The sequence below is a fragment of the Schistocerca cancellata genome, chromosome 6, assembly GCF_023864275.1.
Source record: "Schistocerca cancellata isolate TAMUIC-IGC-003103 chromosome 6, iqSchCanc2.1, whole genome shotgun sequence".
Taxonomy (NCBI): Eukaryota; Metazoa; Arthropoda; class Insecta; order Orthoptera; family Acrididae; genus Schistocerca; species Schistocerca cancellata.
This window is the reverse complement of record NC_064631.1, coordinates 669,903,559-669,919,221: the sequence shown is the minus strand read 5'-3', so window position 1 is coordinate 669,919,221 and position 15,663 is coordinate 669,903,559. Positions and strand designations below refer to the sequence as shown.

At 44.3% G+C, this 15,663-nt stretch overlaps 1 protein-coding gene across 1 annotated transcript in view; it reads right to left on the bottom strand.

Moving 5' to 3' along the window:
* The window catches only part of LOC126191119 (uncharacterized), an 885,930-nt gene that overhangs the window by 12,402 nt on the left and 857,865 nt on the right, over positions 1–15,663 (bottom strand). The window contains exon 5 of the mRNA XM_049931861.1: positions 1,602–1,824. Within this exon, the coding sequence (XP_049787818.1) occupies positions 1,602–1,824 (223 nt within the window). The remainder of the gene's footprint in view (positions 1–1,601; positions 1,825–15,663) is intronic.

Genomic DNA, 15,663 nt, shown 5'->3' with positions numbered 1-15,663 from the left:
AAGAGACACAACATTTCACTAGTTTTCATTCTCCCAGCAAAAATACTACGTCTCATGAGGCCTGTGAAGGACGATCTGGGGTTTGGAACACCTGGAGTGTACAAGAAACCATGTCGGTGTGGTTGCTACTACGCCGGCCAAACATTATTCCGGACAGAACACGAGAAGTGATTACGCCTACGCCATTCCGAAAAATCAGTGGTGGCAGAACACGATTTAGAAAATCGACATCTGCCATTATGAGGAGGAAGGGACTTTGGGAAAGCCTCAGAAAAGAAACTATAGAGATAGGAAACACCGTGAAGAAGGACAGCGGTCTGCAGCTCGAAACTGGGACCGGGCCATCGCGATGTTAGAACTGGCACGGCGGATGTAGGACGAAAACATCACCATATCGGGGGAGTAAGAGAGCACCAGTGACGTCACAGCCAGCAGTGCGGCTATATAACGGCGAGGCCACGGCGATGCGGCAGTGTTTTACCACTTGACAATGGCGTAGGAGAGCTTGGTCGAAGGCTCCCGGAATTTCAACCACCTGACGCTGCTGAAAGCCCGAGAAGATGTTATTGAATTTACGAGAGCAGTTCAATAAGTAATGCAACACATTTTTTTCTGAAACAGGGGTTGTTTTATTCAGCATTGAAATACACTAGGTTATTCCCCAATCTTTTAGCTACACAACACTATTTTTCAACGTAATCTCCATTCAATACTACAGCCTTACGCCACCTTGAAATGAGGGCCTGTATGCCTGCACGGTACCATTCCACTGGTCGATGTCGGAGCCAATTCCATTGATTGCCGTTTTGTTTCAGGTTGGAAGTGATGAACCCATGTTTCATCGCCTGTAACAATCTTTGACAAGAAATTGTCACCCTCAGCTCCATGACGAGCAAGCAATTCCCCACAGATGGTTCTCCTTTGCTCTTTATGGTGTTCGGTTAGACAACGAGGGACACAGCGGGAACAAACCTTTGAATATCCCAACTGGTGAACAATTGTGACAGCACTACCAACAGAGATGTCAAGTTGAGCACTGAGTTGTTTGATGGTGATCCGTCGATCATCTCGAACGAGTGTGTTCGCACGATCCGCCATTGCAGGAGTCACAGCTGTGCACGGCCGGCCCGCACGCGAGAGATCAGACAGTCTTGCTTGACCTTGCGGCGATGATGACACACGCTTTGCCCAACGACTCACCGTGCTTTTGTCCACTGCCAGATCACCGTAGACATTCTGCAAGCGCCTATGAATATCTGAGATGCCCTGGTTTTCCGCCAAAAGAAACTCGATCACTGCCCGTTGTTTGCAACGCACATCCTTTACAGACGCCATTTTAACAGCTCCGTACAGCGCTGTCACCTGTCGGAAGTCAATGAAACTATACGAGACGAAGCGGGAATGTTTGAAAATATTCCACAAGAAATTTCCGGTTTTTTCAACCAAAATTGGCCGAGAAAAAAAATGTGTTGCATTACTTATTGAACTGCCCTCGTAGATATCTAATGGGCTATCGGACAACACGGATCCCCTGCACCAATGAACAGCCTATAAAATGTTGCCCGTGTTGGTGGGGTTCGCAGACAGGCGGTGCGACTCACCAGATCGGCTGTGTCCCAGCACGGAGGCGATCTGCGGGACGTCGTCGACCAGCTCCACGGACTCGCTGCTCCGCCGGTACACCTTGAAGATGGCGGCGACGCAGCGCAGCCGCATCACCGCCTCCGGGTACGTCAGCGACGCCACCGCCAGCTGCAGCGACGACCACGACGTCTTCCGGCCGCCCCCGGCGTCCGACACCACCGTCGGCGCCGAGTTCGGGATCTGCGGACCGACAACGACCAGTTCGTGACTCACTCTACTCAAACGTACCTGCCGCATAATCCAGTGGTGCTACGCCATTTCTTATGCCTCATCAGATTTAGAGAAGTTGGGGTTCTACGGCTTAACCTGTTCGTAACAAATGTGGTAAGAAACACTTAAAATTACTATAAAATTCCATTCAGAGTCCTTTCTCCAAAATGTTAGAAATAGTACAGTACTCACGAGTAGTCGCACATTTAAGCAGAAACAATTTACTTGGCACGACGTAGATTGGATTCTAGCAGGTTTGCCCGACTGAGAATGATGTATGTACATTCACATATAAAATATTAAGAGCTTTGAAGAATAAAATAGGACCAGCTTGTATTTTCTGCGAATGGTACAAGGCGTTTGACTGTGTAGGGCACGTTACTATCTTAGACAAACTTAAGTGTCATCGAATTTCTACATAACGTTACGTAAGGTTACGTGGCATGTAGCTTCAGCGTGAAATGTCCGTGGCGGTAGTTGGTGCCACTGCCGTGTAGCGGGAAGCCAGCGGAAGGAACGACCATTCCCAACAGCCAGTAGCTGGTCGATCAGTGTTCTGGTGACTGCTAGAAATGAGAGTTCTCGTTCTAGCTCCCGCTAAGTGCGAACTGCACGCTGGAATTCGCTACCTAAATGCTAAGGGCATGAACGCCGCTGCGATTCATCGCGAAATTGTTTCAGTTAATGGAGAGGACGTAATGTCAAAGCAGCATATAACGAAATGGGTACGGGATTTCAGTTCTGTAAGGACGGAAATTCAAGATTACGACAAAAGACTGTTGTCACCTATGGCTGGCTCTGTGCACTATAGGACTTAAAATCTGAGGTAATCAGTCCCATATCACTTAAGACTACTTAAAGCTAAGCAACCTAAGGACATCACACACATCCATGACAGAGGCAGGATTCGAACCTGCGGCTGTAGCCGTCGCGCGGTTCCGGACTGAAGCTTCTAGAACCGCTCGGCCACAACGGTCGGCGTTGTCACTTATGATTTAGTGCAGAATACTGAAGAACGTATCTCTGATCGCCGATCGACGCTTGACGTCCTGGATGCCGGTTTTACTAACATTTTACGAACAGTTGAAATCGTAGCTGATTGACTAAATTATCGCAAGCTGTGTACATGATAGGCGCCCAAGAAGCTTACGGAAGTACACAAAATAGACGAAGTCAGTGTCGCTCGCGAATTCCTTGACCGTTTTGAAATTGAATCCGAGACTTCTAGACTTTATTGTGACAGGATATGGAACTTGGTATTTCCACTTCAAAGAGAAAATGACAATAAATGCAGTGGCGCCATACTCCTTCACCTTCAGCCAAAAAATTCAAAGCTCAGGAAACAGCGAGGAAAATCCTCGTGTCAGTGTTTTGGGATCGAAAAGGGATTCTGCTCGTTGATGTTTTGGACAGAAGTGAAACAATAAATGCTGTAAGTTACTGAGAGAACATGAAGAAACTTCGCAGTCATACAAAACGAATGTCGCGGGGTGCTATAACGGGACGCGTCTCCTTCATGACAACCCACGTTCGCACACCTCTCATGCAACACAAGAGTTGTTGACTTCGTTTGGTTTGGATGTATAAAGCCACCCATCTCATATCTACCATCTCGCACCTAGTCACTATCATCTGTTCACTAAACCGAAGAAACACCTTCGTGGCCAATGTCGATGACACAGGACCCAAAAAGCTTGTTCCATGAATGACAAAATATATTGAGGTAAATGGTGAATATGTGCAAAACTACTGCAACACCTCTACTACAGTGAATGTAAAGATTATTAAAGTAAATCGTTTTTTGTACTTCAAAAGCCAGCCGGGGTGGCCGAGAGGTTCTAGGCGCTACAGTCTGGAACCGCGCGGCCGCTACGGTCGCAGGTTCGAATCCTGCCCCGGGCATGGATGTGTGTGATATCCTTCGGTTAGTTAGGTTTAAGTAGTTCTACGTTCTAGGGGAATGATGACCTCAGCAGTTAAGTTCCATAGTGCGCAGAGCCATTTGAAACATTTGTACTTCAAAAATTTCTTTTAACCTTACTTTTCGGATTAGCCTCGCAGCTTTACAGACAACTGCGTTGAATTAAAGATATTGTGCTGAAGATCTCAAGCAGTGTTGGAAGGAAACAAAGCTATAGTGATTGGACAAGTAACAAAGGGAGTCCCCTCAATAATTGCTTTTGAATTAACACATATTACTAATACATGTGAATTACCTTCCACTTAACTAATAATTTTGTGAATGTTGAAGTGGTTGATAAGAAAATTGGAGAGGAATTCCGCGTTATACAAGACACAGTTCTAGTTTTGTTTTCATCCAGACGTGCTTCAATACTTTCGTGCTATTTTCAGTGCGTTTATTTGTTTATCTTCTTTTTCACATGAACAATTGTATGTTAGTGATAGTAGCTTTGCGTCTACTATGCAGTCTACAGCGTGTCATACTTTTTGCTACTCTAGTGTTTTTTCGTTTGTTTGGTCGTGGTAACATGCTCACTTCTTCTGCTTTTGTCACTACACTGAAACGAGTCTTCTGGGGTGAAGTCATATGTGGTACACGAATATTGTAATGATACTAACGTAAACTAAATTGAAACTATTACATTACAAACGATGTATGTCTCTGATGGGCTCTATAAAGTGAATCGCTGACTGTGCGCGAACGCTGAGTCAAAGATACTGCTTCTGGTCTGAGATTGTAGTGTTGGAGTAGGAGAGCACTTGCCGCACAGCAGTGGGTAGCTGCCTGCGACAGAAAGAAGATGGAGTAGGCAGTTGTGCTGTGGTCTGTAAAGCCACCAAGTATTAGATTATAATGTAGGAATTATGAGTACATGTATTATTGCAAATGGAAACGTCGAAACAGAAGTCTTCTCGGAGGCAAGGTAAAGAAGTTAAATTTTTATGACTTTCATTTTTGCAGCACTTTAGTGTAAATGTGTTGGCTGACAACTGGTAACAGTGAGTTCTACGTTTAGTAACTCCTGAATGTACGTACACAGATTTGATGTATAGGCTAGTTAGATATTTCGCTTTTGCAACGTTTCTATGATTTGCTGACTCAGTTACTTATACATGATGTGATGATTTGCCATTATGCTTGTTTAATGAGTTTAGATAATACTTGCTGTGTAAATGTCATTGATTGTGACTCAATTAGTAAAACGGGAGTAATTTATTTGAGTAACGTAATTTCAATCGTCAGTTGTTTTGAAAAGCCAAGGTTCATTTCGAATACAATTCCACTATTTAAAAAGTCAGTGTTAGTGATTCATCCAAATCACTACCGCCTCCATGTCCAGTTCATATGTTTTAAGACATCGAATTTTCTTAAATGTTTTCATTTATCAGCCAAATGAGTTTCACGTATATTTCAAAGTATTACTGCCAGCATTGTACACCGCTGAGCCTGTAGCTAGTATATTCTATTCTTCTTCATGAACATACAGGGTTATTACAAATGATTGAAGCGATTTCACAGCTCTACAATAACTTTATTATTTGAAATACTTTCACAATGCTTTGCACACACATACAAAAACTCAAAAAGTTTTTTTAGGCATTCACAAATGTTCGATATGTGCCCCTTTAGTGATTCGGCAGACATCAAGCCGATAATCAAGTTCCTCCCACACTCGGCGCAGTATGTCCCCATCAATGAGTTCGAAAGAATCGTTGATGCGAGCTCGCAGTTCTGGCACGTTTCTTGGTAGAGGAGGTTTAAACACTGAATCTTTCACATAACCCCACAGAAGTAAATCGCATGGGGCTAAGTCGGGAGAGCGTGGAGGCCATGACATGAATTGCTGATCATGATCTCCATCACGACGGATCCATCGGTTTTCCGATCTCCTGTTTAAGAAATGCCGAACATCATGATGGAAGTGCGGTGGAGCACCATCCTGTTGAAAGATGAAGTCGGCGCTGTCGGTCTCCAGTTGTGGCATGAGCCAATTTTCCGCGGGCTACGCGTGAAACTAGCCCGCACGCGTTCAACCGTTTCTTCGCTCACTGCAGGCCGACCCGTTGATTTCCCCTTACAGAGGCATCCAGAAGCTTTAAACTGCGCATACCATCGCCGAATACAGTTAGCAGTTGGTGGATCTTTGTTGAACTTCGTCCTGAAGTGTCGTTGCACTGTTATGACTGACTGATGTGAGTGCATTTCAAGCACGACATACGCTTTCTCGGCTCCTGTCGCCGTTTTGTCTCACTGCGCTCTCGAGCGCTCTGACGGCAGAAACCTGAAGTGCGGCTTCCGCTGAACAAAACTTCATGAGTTTTTCTACGTACCTGTAGTGTGTCGTGACCATATGTCAATGAATGGAGCTACAGTGAATTTATGAAATCGCTTCAATCATTTGTAATAGCCCTGTATCGCGATCTACCGTTGGTGGAGGTAAGACAATTGTATTTATTTGTTACGTGCACAGGGACCAAAGTTATGAGTTTGGAACAGTGCCAGAGGATTCAGTACATAAGGGGCTGAATGTATTTTTCGGGGACTGTATTTCTTTACTGGCACTGGGAGTTGCATTTCCGAATCGGTTCCTGTAAATATTTTGCTGACAGTAACACAGAGTAAGCACACCACCTACAGTTACAACACGCTGCACGATAACTCAAGTTTTGTATGCATTTCCAGGTCTGGCATTCATTCATGGTGTTCCAAAGAAATCAAGAAATAACATTACACTAAAGAAATATAGAAAGAACATTACAACACATGTATTTCCTACAATTTGTTCCCAAGATTGCGTGGCACAAAATCGCAGGGAATAAATCATAGAAAACACTTTTGCAATCACAAAAGTAAAAGAAATGACTGTGTTCCCTCGGCAAAAACAAAGAAATGAGCATCACAACATCAAAAAGTTTTACAGCCCCTAGACTGTGTAGCAGACCTGAAGCTACTATCAAGAACATGCCACAACGTCATGAGAGAAAGAAAATAAACAAATAAACGCACTGAAGATAGCACAGTAAGTGCTGAAACACGTCTGTATGAAAACAAAACTACAAATGTGTCTTCCGTAAGTCGGAATTCCTCTCCAGCATCCCCTAAACATTAATGAAACATAATTGGTATCCATCTCACACGGTACAGAAGTTGTAATAAAGTCCATTCTAGTGAAAGGAAGGTAGGAAATAGTTAATTATATTTCAGTGTGTCTTTGTTAACTGGCGAGAACCTGTTTACATGTTCCGCGACACCCACGGGCAGACGGTGTAACGCCAACATAAGCGTATCAGCCTAAACCGGCGTCTGAATCATGTACTGGAGTGTTTTGTGCCAGTATCAGCGGTCATGGGCTGGGCGTGGTACACTGACAGATTACTCCGTGTTGTGGTCGAGTCAGCAAGTTCTTCTTCGCGCCTGTCTGCTTCCGGCGCGTTCCCTCCAGTCCGGGCCTGGTTGCTAACTTGCTGAAGCGCCTTGAGAACGAAGTTAGCTTGAGTGGATTAAGTCTGGCACACGACAACGATAGCTACGAATCTGTTACTCCAGGACGATCACAGAGGAAAATTATTCGGTAACAACATTATGTTGAAGTTGTTGCTGCCGTCGCTTAGAATGTCACCGAAAATCGACACTGGCAGCTTACCTTTCCTGTTGGTCGTGGTTAACATCTTATCTGTGTGTTTACGAGTGCTATTTAAATGTTATTGTTATTTATGATACCTGACCCATATATGGCGTATACTGCTCACCTTTCTCTGTTATCAGTTGAATACCGTGTTCGACGTTTGTAACTTATTACCCGAAGTGATGACCTTCAATAACCGTTACGTTATTGTGATAACTAAGAAAGTGGCAAATCTGAACATAGAATTAGGGCCACTTACCTTTTGTTCATATTCTGCTGTACCATTTTTAATGTTATCAGCGTACCGAGTGGTTATAATTAAACTTTTCCTATTTAACACGTTATAACACGGAAACTAATTACCATACGAGTACGCTACTTGGTAGTGTTTATGGCAAGTACATGGGGAAGATAAATAATGTAGAATCAATTAAGTTGAAACACATTTAATGTGTTTTATGGTACATAATACCATTACATCACGGTACCATTACTGCTACAATATGGTGCTCATCGGTGTCCCGAAGAGTCTGAATGCGCAGGATTGCGTTCTGCACAGCAGAACGAAGCATGTCCATGGCTACGCTGGCTACTTCTCTTGATATGCTACGCTTCATCTCAGCACATGTGTGAATTCTCCCCTGGTAAACTCTGTCCTTCAGGTAGCCCCACAACCATAAATTATAGGGAATGAGATCAGGTGATCGTGCCGGCCAAGGATTTGGAATCGTTTGGCAGATAATTCGATCATTTCAAAATGTGTTTCGGAGAAGCAGGTGAACTCCACGATCGATGTGCGGTGGGGCTCCATGTCACATGAAAACTTTCGAGTTCAATGTGTGTCTCTCTTTCTCTGTCTCTCTCTCTCTCTCTCTCTCTCTCTCTCTCTCTCTCCTGTAGGGCGGGTACGATACGCTGCCGAAGCATATCGCACTAACGCTGACTAGTCATACTGGACGTCTTTGGTTCAGAAATAGCTCTAAGTAATATGGGACTTAACACCTCAGTTCATCAGTCCTCTAGACTTATAACTACTAAAAACTAACTAAGGACATCACACACATCGATGCCCGAGGCAGGATTCGAAACTGGGACCGCAGCAGCTGCGCGGTTCGGGACTGAAGCGCCTAGAACCGCTCAGTCACGGTGGCCGGCGACGTCTTTGGTCCTTGAGCGCTGACCTGTTCAAAAAAGAATTTGCCAATGCGAACGTAGCCGTGAAGCCACACCATACGGTGACACGTTCACCATACAGAGGAACTTGATACGCATTGACTGAAGGTGAAGAACCCCCACACTCGACAATTCTGTGCGTTCACCTCACCCGTCAGAGAAAACTGAACTTCGTCTGTCCATAGGATGGTGCAAGTCAACTTCAATCCTTGCGTAAGAGTGTGTAACACTCCGATTATTTTACGTTCCCGCTCGATCGGGATCTGATAGCATCCCAGATAATAATTAATTAATGTGACCGTGTACCTAATGGGGCTGGCAATCGGAATGGACTGCTACGGAGTTGTTACATTCCATTCTGTCCTTCTCAAATGCTGTAATAATGAAATGTCTGGTAACAAGAAGAACACCAACACAGCTTTGCTAATCAAGACCTATATTCGTCTCAAAAGCACAAGAAAAAGAGGACAGCCACTGCCTTCGTCATACACTTTTAATAACGGCTAATCTCAGCACAGGCCTCTCCGTTATTCATTATCGTCACACGCTAATCCAAATCACTGCAATCCAACACTGCAATCCAACACTGCAATCCAAATGATGCCGGCGCGGTAGACGCGAAATCTCAAATTTCGTCACAGAAATATCACTGATCACTCTCGTAACTATACTTTATCACTTTCCTGTATTATACTAACACAAAGGGGTTAAACCGCGGCTGTGGCCACTCCCTTTGTCGGTAAACCTTGAATTACAACCACTGCTGGCTTCCGCACAGCTCGGCCCGCCACACGGGAACCTACTGACTCACTGACTGACTCTCATTCGCTCTCGCAACCCGACACACTATCGATAGTTTGCCCTGTCGACCTGTGCCGAGTGCAAACCTACAGTAAGGGCCTACGGACCCCTTACAAGTGGAGAGCGAAGTCAACACGTCGTTGCGCGTACTGTGGTGCAATCTGCTGCATGATATGAATCTTGAACGGATACCATTCGAGAACGGCTCGAAGCTCCTACCGTACAGTGGCATTCGAGAATGGCTCGAAGCTCCTACCGTACTGTGGACAACGCGATGTTCAGCTGCCGTGACACAGCTCGCGCACTGCCTGATGATCGGGAACTGCGCGCAGTCTTGTCTGCCATAGCAACAGCGATTTCATCAACCAACTGTAGTTGTTGAAAGAAATGTACCAGAAGATGGACAATTATGCACAGAAGGCAGGGCTCAAATTGAATCGAGACAAAACAGAGTTCATACAATTAGAAAGAAGACAAGAGCAGGATGGATTTCTTGAGATAGATGGCAAGAGGTTCAAGAGCGTACACGAGTTCAAATACTTGGGATCTTGGTTTTTGACGGACAACAACATAAAAATGGGCATCAAGGAAAGAATAGCAGTGGGAATGTAATGCATACATTCCCTCAGAGAGGCGCTCGTCTCTAAATCGATCTCAGTGAACACTAAGATGAAAATCTACAACACAGTGATATGCCCAGTAGTAATGTACGGTTCACAGACATTGAGCATGAGTAAGCGAGAAGGGGAGAAACTATTAATATTTAAAAGAAGAGTAATGAGGAAGATATGGGGACCAGTTTTAGATAGCAGAGAATGGAGGAGGAGCAAAAACGAGGAGGTCTACCTTCTGATGCGGCAACCAACTATCATGCAGAAGATAAAGAGGAAAAGAATACAATGGGTGGACCATGCAGCCCGTATGCCAGATGGAAGACAGACGAAAATGGCACCAGCGGGGAAACCAAACACCAAGCGCCCCATTGGACGACTAAGGCAGAGCTGGATGGACGACCTGGCGAAGGACCTAACAGCCTTGGGAATTGAAGACACCTGGAGGAACCGGGCCCAAAACAGGAAGGAATGGAGGCAGTTTGTTGAAGCAGCGCGTGGTCTGCAGGGCCTGTGATCGCTGAATATCTATCTGTCTACCTGTGGTGCTATCGGTCTTCGGCCTCTTCCCGGAGCGACGTCCAGTTCCCCAGTTGATTTGAACTTCTTCACCGTGTTTCGCGGAGAAGATGGAGAAAGACTACCCTTCTGTAATCCGTTCAGCCGGCGATATTCTCGAAAGGCAGCTGCCGCATTACTGTCGTTTTGATAAGACAGCTTCACCAAAAATGCCCTGCTCTTTTGGTCCAAGCTCATGTTGACACGTCAACAAGTGGACTGCGATTGGTCAGGTGTGTAAGGCTGTGAATCACAATGACTCGTAACGGCATCTGGTGGCCATAGTTGGAACTGAACGGCGGCGCTGTGACGCATGTAATTGATGCATCCCACACACTGGACATTAATGCTACCAAGTTCGGTACTCATACGGTAATTAGTTTCCGTGTTACAACGTGTTAAATAGGGAAAGTTTAATTATAACCACCCGGCATATCTGGCATATCTTGAGTTGTTTAACAAAGTACAATTGTCATCTCCCGTGTGTTTCTATAGCCAAATGTTACTAGTTGTCTAAAGTGGCGTCTTAACAATTTAAATGCTCTCTTTAATTATGTTTCTCTCTCTCTCTCCGTTATAGTTCTGAGTGATTTGTTATCCTGACTATCATCATATTGCATGGTTTAATGGTGACATCAACGCCTGTGAATCTAATTATTTGAGCGAAATGTCTGTGTTAATAGAGTATCAACGGAATTATGTTCCCTTAATTGTGCTGAAGTAAGAGTTATTTTAATTATTTAAGTAGTCATTCCATGGTATTCATTTATTAGAAATTTCACAAATGTTGTCTAGCAACTGAAATTAATAAACGTTGTTCTGTTCATTTAGTAAATGTTGAGATCCGCTTTCATATAAAACATTGTTTTAACTCTGTATGGACGACTTTTGAGAAGGCCTTTATAATTTTGGTTTAGAAAATTTTTTGTGCTAATATCCTAGTTTGGAATTGTGGTTATTCATGTTCTGGCACCTTATCACCCCAAACTATCTGCCTGCTCCCCATATAAGATACAATACTGCTTACACTGTTCATTCCATTCAACTGGTCCTGATACTCTTCTTCACTTTCACTGGGTATGGTAACGATAGCAGAGAATCTTACTGATATTCTTTAGGTGTAAATAATATGCACTGAGAGTAAACTCAAGAAACATGGTAGTGATGATTCTTTGACTGTTGTTTATTAGTAAGCAGATTTTCGATTACTTTTAGTTCCCTGCCATTTGCTCTTCTGTGTACAATATAACATATCCTAAGAAAGACATTAATTCAGGTTCTCATCTGCAAAGCTGAAATCTCTCTTTTTCAGTTACGAACTCCTTTCACGCTCTGAACGTGTAGTACCACAGCCCCACCTGAGTGACCTACATAGTATTTCCCACAAAGATTACTGGAAATTCTATAAACTCCACTCTGTTCTAGAGGTGGAATCTCGTCTTAACTGTTGAACATGTGGGCTACAAGTGTTCCCAGTTTAAGAAGCTGGATTAGATTTTCTGGAATTTACGTTGCTGATAAGCACCTACGAAGTCTATCTGCATGTAATAGGGGGGGGGGGGGCTATTTATTACTACGAGGTGCATTCAAGTTGTAAGGCCTCCGATTTTTTTTCTAATTAACTACTCACCCGAAATCGATGAAACTGGCGTTACTTCTCGACGTAATCGCCCTGCAGACGTACACATTTTTCACAACGCTGACGCCATGATCCCATGGCAGCGACGAAGGCCATTAGGAGTCTGTTTCGACCACTGGAAAATCGCTGAGGCAATAGCAGCACGGCTGGTGAATGTGCGGCCACGGAGAGGGTCTTTCATTGTTGGAAAAAGCCGAAAGTCACTAGGAGCCAGGTCAGGTGAGTAGGGAGCATGAGGAATCACTTCAAAGCTGTTATCACGAAGAAACTGTTGCGTAACGTTAGCTCGATGTGAGGGTGCGTTGTCTTGGTGAAACAGCACACGCGCAGCCCTTCCCGGACGTTTTTGTTGCAGTGCAGGAAGGAATTTGTTCTTCAAAACACTTTCGTAGGATGCACCTGTTACCGTATTGCCCTTTGGAACGCAATGGGTAAGGATTACGGCCTCGCTGTCCCAGAACATTGACACCATCATTTTTTCAGCACTGGCGGTTACCCGAAATTTTTTTGGTGGCGGTGAATCTGTGTGCTTCCATTGAGCTGACTGGCGCTTTTTTTCTGGATTGAAAAATGGCATCCACGTCTCATCCATTGTCACAACCAAAGAAAAGATAGTCCCATTCATGCTGTCGTTGCGCGTCAACATTGCTTGGCAACATGCCACACGGCAGCCGTGTGGTCATCCATCAGCATTCGTGGCACCCACCTGGATGACACTTTTCGCATTTTCAGGCCGTCATACAGGATTGTGTACACAGCACCCATAGAAATGCCACCTCTGGAGGCGATTTGTTCAACAGTCATTCGGCGATCCCCCAAAACAATTCTCTCCACTTTCTCGATCATGTCGTCAGACTGGCTTGTGCGAGCCCGAGGTTGTTTCGGTTTGTTGTCACACGATGTTCTGCCTTCATTAAACTGTCGCACCCACGAACGCACTTTCGATACATCCATAACTCCATCACCACATGTCTCCTTCAACTGTCGATGAATTTCAAATGGTTTCACACCATGCAAATTCAGTAAACGAATGATTGCACGCTGTTCAAGTAAGGAAAGCGACGCCGATTTAAGTATTTAAAACTGTTCTCATTCTCGCCGCTGGCGGTAAAATTCCATCTGCCGTACGGTGCTGCCATGTCTGGGACGTATTGACAATGAACGTGGCCTCATTTTAAAACAATGCGCATGTTTCTATCCCTTTCCAGTCCGGAGAAAAAAAATCGGAGGCCTTAGAACTTGAATGCACCTCGTAATGTGATTTAGTGCTTTCTGAGGAGAAAAGCACATATTTATCGGCCTTAGTGACCAAACATAGTTTCATTACTCATCCTTACCTAAGTAGCAGAACAAAGGTAATATTTCTCTCCCCATTACGTAATACTATTGTTATAACTGTTTCACACCCACAGTCTATAGACTCCTTTCTCCCCACGCCCCCTCCCCGCCCCGTTTTTTTACCTGTTCATCACGTTCACCAGTTTATCTATGTAACATAGCAGTCATAGTGTCATTACTCACTTGTACTAAACTTTTAGCTTACAGATTCCTACATTTTAACCTTCGTGCATAAAGTAGTGCAAATTTCATTTGGGCAGAGCTTCTTAGTAAACTTCATTTTGCTTGAGTTTTGTATCGATATGTAGTAGTGAAATGTCACACATCTTTGAAAAATAAGTTTTGTGAAGCTGCGTACTCTCGCTGATGCCGAGTACACTACCTGTCAAGTATTAGAAGCTGTGACAACAGTCAAAACAGCCGCAATACGGATCATAACGAACTATTGAGTAAATATTATTGTGGAACAGCAGTACTGTGTATGTAACTTTTTAATATCTACGTCTATATCTCTATACGTACTCCGCAAGCCGCACTTTGGTGTGTTTGGGTGGGAACCTTGTAGTATAACCAGCCACATCTTTCCTGTTCCACCCGAGAACTGAGTAAGGGAATGCAACTGTCTGTAGGCCTTATCTTATCTTCGTGGTCTGTACCACAAATATATGTAGGCGGGAGTAGAATCTTTCTGCAGATCTTAAAAGGCTGGTTCTCCATATTTTTTCAATACTCTTCCGCGAAAAGTACGTTATCTTACCTGCTGGAATTCTCGCTTGAATTCAAGAAGCATCTCCGAAATACATGCATGCCGCTTCGATGTCTTCCTTTGCTCCGACCTGGTAGGGATCACAAACACTCGAAAGGACTCAAGAATGATGCGCACTGGTGTATACGCGCTCTCTTTTACAGATCATCAGCACTTTCCTAAAATTCTTCCTACAAACGGAATTGACAGTTCGCCTTTCCTACTAAAGACGTTACGTCTAGATATTCAGTCGGCGTGACTTTTTCAAGCAGCACATTGCTAATGCTCGAACTTTACGGGACTATTTTTCCTACTCATCTCCGTGAACTTACGCCTTTCTACACTTAGAGCACGCTTCAGTTCGTCACACCAACTAGAAATTTTGTCTAAGTCGTCTCGTATCCTCTTACAGTCACTCAACGACGACACCTTCCCGTGCACCTCAATGTCATCATCTAGCAGCCGCAGATTGCTACCTACACTGTCCGATGTCCGCCAAATCGTTCACGTACGTAGAAAATAGTAGCGGTCACATTACACTTCCCTGTGGCAATCTTGACGATAGCCTTGTATGTGATCAACACTCGCCGTAGGGGACAATGTACTAGGTTCTGTTACTTGAGAAGTCTCCGACCCACTCACATATCTTGGAACCTATTCCACATGCTCGCCCGCTTGTTAAAAATCTGCAGTGGGGCACTGTGTCTAACGCTTTGTGGAAATCTAGGAACATAGAATCTGCCTGTGGCCCTTCATCCATGGTTCACAGCATATCACGTGAGAAAAGGAAAGGTTAGTTCCGCCTGGGCGATGGTTTCTAAATCCATGCTAATTTGTGGACAGAACCTCTTCCATCTCAAATACATCGGTTATACTCGAACTGAGAACATGTTAAAAAATTCTGTAATGCACCGATGTTAAGGGTATTGGTCTGTAACTTTGCGAATCCTTTCTTCTATCGTTCTTATCTACGAGGTGCATTCAAGTTCTAAGGTCTCCGATTTTTTTTTCTAATTAACTACTCACCCTAAATCGATGAAACTGGCGTTACTTCTCGACGTAATCGCCCTGCAGACGTACACATTTTTCACAACGCTGACGCCATGATTCCATGGCAGCGGCGAAGGCTTCTTTAGGAGTCTGTTTTGAGCACTGGAAAATCGCTGAGATAATAGCAGCACGGCTGGTGAATGTGCGGCCACGGAGAGTGTCTTTCATTGTTGGAAAAATCCAAAAGTCACTAGGAGCCAGGTCAGGTGAGTAGGGAGCATGAGGAATCACTTCAAAGTTGTTATCACGAAGAAACTGTTGCGTAACTTTAGCTCGTTGAGCGGGTGCGTTATCTTGGTGAAACAG